This window comes from Scyliorhinus torazame, chromosome 15, assembly GCF_047496885.1.
Source record: "Scyliorhinus torazame isolate Kashiwa2021f chromosome 15, sScyTor2.1, whole genome shotgun sequence".
Classification (NCBI taxonomy): Eukaryota; Metazoa; Chordata; class Chondrichthyes; order Carcharhiniformes; family Scyliorhinidae; genus Scyliorhinus; species Scyliorhinus torazame.
This window is the reverse complement of record NC_092721.1, coordinates 163,946,572-163,952,007: the sequence shown is the minus strand read 5'-3', so window position 1 is coordinate 163,952,007 and position 5,436 is coordinate 163,946,572. Positions and strand designations below refer to the sequence as shown.

At 42.0% G+C, this 5,436-nt stretch overlaps 1 protein-coding gene across 1 annotated transcript; it reads left to right on the top strand.

Moving 5' to 3' along the window:
• The first annotated feature begins 1,439 nt into the window (after nt 1–1,439).
• Nucleotides 1,440–1,769, top strand: LOC140391334 (serine-rich and transmembrane domain-containing protein 1). The gene has a single exon (XM_072475917.1). The coding sequence runs from the start codon at nt 1,440–1,442 to the stop codon at nt 1,767–1,769; it is 330 nt and encodes a 109-aa protein (XP_072332018.1).
• Nucleotides 1,770–5,436: the final 3,667 nt, after the last annotated feature.

Here is a 5,436-nt window from a genome sequence, read left to right as displayed (position 1 = left end):
TGACTAGGCCTGTGGACTGTTGAAGAATGAGAGTTGGTCTTCTAGAAATATAGAAATATTTATATGGGGCTTGATACTGAAGATATTTCCCCCAGTTAGGAAGTCTGCAAATAGGGGGTCACCGTCTCTGAATAAGGAGTTAGCCATTTTAGGACTGGGGTGAGAAGAAATGTCTTCAGTCAAATGTTTGTGAATCTCTGGAATTCTCTAGCTCAGTTGTTGAGTATATTAAAGACATAAATCGATAGATTTTGGATGCCGGGAAAATCAAAGGGTATAGGGATAGCACGGGAAAGTGGAGTGGAGGTAGATGATCAGCCATGATCTTTTGAAATGTGGAGCATGTTCTAATCCAAAAAGACAGGCAGTAAAAGATAGAAGCCTAATCTTCACTCACTCTATAACTTTTTATTAATAGAAATATGTATTTCAGCTACGCACCTCCAAACCCCCAAAAATAAAGTTTCAGTCTGTTCCTACGTACAGGAGCACATGTAAATCCCCAGTTAATGTCCAGCACTGAAAACAATTAAGTTCTCAATTGCTAAGCAATTAACAGAGTCGAGTCGAAGGGTTGAATGGTCTACTCCTGTTCCTATTTCTTATGTTCTTATATATTCAGCGACAGAAATAAACAGGTCTGGATTGTTTGACTTTGACTTACAAAACCAGACATTTTATTAAAACTTCCATTTTGTTGATATAATTTGGTTTGCCTTTTAATTTGAAGTGTCTTTCAGTTTAAATAAATGACCAATTAGAATTGATGTGCTACAGATCTTTCACATTTTGATTCTGTATTTGTCTCAAATATTTTGACAATATTGATGCTCACAGGCAAGAATACCTTTGTACATCAGATAATCACAATTAGGCCTGGAGTTATTTACAATGTGCCAATGTGCTCCCAAAGGATCAGAAGGGCTGGCGAACACACTTTGACGTAAAACCGTCACTTCCAGTGTCACTTTTAAGCTACTGCAGCTACATTCTTTCTGGAGAGAAAGTCCTGTATCTGCAATGCTCCATTATCACGCAGTGAGCTTTTTCTTCCTGGGACTAAAACAAGGGCAGCACACAGTCCTAAAGAACCCAATCACTCAGAACCAAGGTAATTAAAGAAGACAAATCCTTTGACTTACTCTGGTACTCTTAACTCGTCTTTTGTTATGTTTTAGCAGCAGCACTAGCTGATTGTTTAATTGTTTAATTTTCATCAAAATTGTCTTGTATGCTGTTTTATTGATTTAATGTGGTTTTGTTTTATTCTTTTTTCTTTCCTCGCTGCTGCCCCTGGACACACGGGTTATTTCATTCTGGATGTGGCTTCTTCCGTGGTTCGGTGTACAAATGTTAAAGCATTAATTGCTGTCAAACAGTCTACATAACCTGTAGGTATTCTGAAGACTGCTGGGTGCCTTTAGTCATAAATATTGGAAATGTCTACTGCTGAAACAGCTATTGATTTATTCAGTGGGAACTCTGGAAATCAGACAATTGATGGACCATACCCAACGTCATTCAGCACTGCCAGGGATTCGTCACCCACCAGCCACCTATCTAATGTCTTTGTGTATGTGTCAATTTTCTTTAGTTTGCTGTTTTTTTTGTTATTACTGCTGTTAATTGCGTTGCAGAGGCTTAAGAATGTCATTGCTTCCAGTTCCTCCGGTCCTGAATACACAGACAACACAGAGAGTCCTATCGCCAATCTGGAAGTGTGTAGCCTTTCATCAAGGACATCTGGACTCTCAGCTCTCTCAGGTTAAGTAAGAATCATTTTTAAAGTAAACAAATAATTACCAAAAACTCTTCTGTTCTTGTGCAAAATATTTAGAACTATGCTGACTCAACAAAGATTTGGAAAATATAAATATGTGAACGTTATCCATTCAGCCACCCCTGACACTTATAATTGCTTAAGAATTGCAATTTTTAAAATAGAGTTTAACATAAAACATGACCAAATTGAAGACAAAAATAATAATATTCACAAAATAATGTAGTCAAATGTAAAGGAATCTTCCAAATACATCCATCTTTGTGCGTATGTTGATTTGTAATTCCTTGGTTAGGTGTAATTCCCTGCTTATCAGAATATTTTATTCACTTAAATGTAGTTAAGCCCCTTTCTGGTGTGAAACAAGACAGGTGTTCTTGCACATCATGCTGCACACAAAAAAGACTCAACGCATGCAGTGCTATTTTCCAATGTGTGTTAAGCCATTGTTTTTTGTATAATACAATGATGAGCTGTGATCTGAAATGCCCTGAAAGGGTGGTGGAAGCTGATTCAATAATAACTTTCGAAGGGAGTTTGAGAAATACTTGAAAGGCAAAACAAATTTGGGGGGAGGGCGGGAGAATGAGACTAATTGGATTGTTCGTTCAAAGAGCCAGGCCAGGCAATATGGGCTGAATGGCCTCTCTCTCTGCTGATTCTATCAAAAATAAGTTTTTAAAAAATGCCTTATATATAACTATATTGAAACATCTGAAGAATATGCTTCTCTACATTTTTTGGATACTTTTTTAAATATATATTTTTATAAATTTTTACAAGCAATGTGACAACGTATCGAAAGCACAACTGGTACAATGGGGAACAAATATTTCTGCAAATGTAAGAACAAGCAAGGCAGGATAAATTCAGAACAACAGTCCTTAAGAACTAGTACCTCCAATTTTAACACCGGATCAATCAGAAAAAGAGGATAAGGTCATATAAACAACAAAGAACAAAGAAATGTACAGCACAGGAACAGGCCCTTCGGCCCTCCAAGCCCGTGCCGACCATACTGCCCGACTAAACTACAATCTTCTACACTTCCTGGGTCCGTATCCTTCTATTCCCATCCTATTCATATATTTGTCAAGATGCCCCTTAAATGTCCCTATCGTCCCTGCTTCCACTACCTCCTCCGGTAGTGAGTTCCAGGCACCCACTACCCTCTGCGTAAAAAACTTGCCTCGTACATCTACTCTAAACTTTGCCCCTCTCACCTTAAACCTATGCCCCCTAGTAATTGACCCCTCTACCCTGGGGAAAAGCCTCTGACTATCCACTCTGTCTATGCCCCTCATAATTTTGTATACCTCTATCAGGTCGCCCCTCAACCTCCTTCGTTCCAGTGAGAACAAACCGAGTTTATTCAATCGCTCCTCATAGCTTATGCCCTCCATACCAGGCAACATTCTGGTAAATCTCTTCTGCACCCTCTCTAAAGCCTCCACATCCTTCTGGTAGTGTGGCGACCAGAATTGAACACTATACTCCAAGTGTGGCCTAACTAAGGTTCTATACAGCTGCAACATGACTTGCCAATTCTTATACTCAATGCCCCGGCCAATGAAGGCAAGCATGCCGTATGCCTTCTTGACTACCTTCTCCACCTGTGTAGCCCCTTTCAGTGATCTGTGGACCTGTACTCCTAGATCTCTTTGACTTTCAATACTCTTGAGGGTTCTACCATTCACCGTATATTCCCTACCTGCATTAGCCCTTCCAAAATGCATTACCTCACATTTGTCCAGGTTAAACTCCATCTGCCATCTCTCCGCCCAAGTCTCCAGACAATCTAAATCCTGCTGTATCCTCAGACAGTCCTCATCGCTATCCGCAATTCCACCAACCTTTGTGTCGTCTGCAAACTTACTAATCAGACCAGTTACATTTTCCTCCAAATCATTTATATATACTACAAAGAGCAAAGGTCCCAGCACTGATCCCTGTGGAACACCACTGGTCACAGCCCTCCAATTAGAAAAGCATCCCTCCATTGCTACCCTCTGCCTTCTATGGCCTAGCCAGTTCTGTATCCACCTTGCCAGTTCACCCCTGATCCCGTGTGACTTCACCTTTTGTACTAGTCTACCATGAGGGACCTTGTCAAAGGCCTTACTGAAGTCCATATAGACAACATCTACTGCCCTACCTGCATCAATCATCTTAGTGACCTCCTCGAAAAACTCTATCAAGTTAGTGAGACACGACCTCCCCTTCACAAAACCGTGCTGCCTCTCACTAATACGTCCATTTGCTTCCAAATGGGAGTAGATCCTGTCTCGAAGAATTCTCTCCAGTAATTTCCCTACCACTGAAGTAAGGCTCACCGGCCTGTAGTTCCCGGGATTATCCCTGCCACCCTTCTTAAACAGAGGAACAACATTGGCTATTCTCCAGTCCTCCGGGACATCCCCTGAAGACAGCGAGGATCCAAAGATTTCTGTCAAGGCCTCAGCAATTTCCTCTCCAGCCTCCTTCAGTATTCTGGGGTAGATCCCATCCGGCCCTGGGGACTTATCTACCTTAATATTTTTTAAGACACCCAACACCTCGTCTTTTTGGATCACAATGTGACCCAGGCTATCTACACCCCCTTCTCCAGACTCAACATCTACCAATTCCTTCTCTTTGGTGAATACTGATGCAAAGTATTCATTTAGTACCTCGCCCATTTCCTCTGGCTCCACACATAGATTCCCTTGCCTATCCTTCAGTGGGCCAACCCTTTCCCTGGCTACCCTCTTGCTTTTTATGTAAGTGTAAAAAGCCTTGGGATTTTCCTTAACCCTATTTGCCAATGACTTTTCATGACCCCTTCTAGCCCTCCTGACTCCTTGCTTAAGTTCCTTCCTACTTTCCTTATATTCCACACAGGCTTCGTCTGTTCCCAGCCTTTTAGCCCTGACAAATGCCTCCTTTTTCTTTTTGACGAGGCCTACAATATCATTCGTCATCCAAGGTTCCCGAAAATTGCCGTATTTATCTTTCTTCCTCACAGGAACATGCCTGTCCTGTATTCCTTTCAACTGACACTTGAAAGCCTCCCACATGTCAGATGTTGATTTGCCCTCAAACATCCGCCCCCAATCTATGTTCTTCAGGTCCCGCCTAATATTGTTATAATTAGCCTTCCCCCAATTTAGCACATTCATCCTCGGACCACTCTTATCCTTGTCCACCAGTACTTTAAAACTTACTGAATTGTGGTCACTGTTACCGAAATGCTCCCCTACTGAAACATCTACCACCTGGCCGGGCTCATTCCCCAATACCAGGTCCAGTACCGCCCCTTCCCTAGTTGGACTGTTTACATATTGTTTTAAGAAGCCCTCCTGGATGCTCCTTACAAACTCTGCCCCGTCTAAGCCCCTGGCACTAAGTGAGTCCCAGTCAATATTGGGGAAGTTGAAGTCTCCCATCACCACAACCTTGTTGTTTTTACTCTTTTCCAAAATCTGTCTACCTATCTGCTCCTCTATCTCCCGCTGGCTGTTGGGAGGCCTGTAGTATACCCCCAACATTGTGACTGCACCCTTCTTGTTCCTGATCTCTACCCATATAGCCTCACTGCCCTCTGAGGTGTCCTCTCGCTGTATAGCTGTGATACTCTCCTGAACAAGTAACGCAACTCCGCCTCCCCTTTTACATCC

Coding starts and splice junctions, on each gene's coding strand:
- LOC140391334 (XM_072475917.1), top strand. CDS start 1,440: ATGTCTACTGCTGAAACAGCTATTGATTTATTCAGTGGGAACTCTGGA.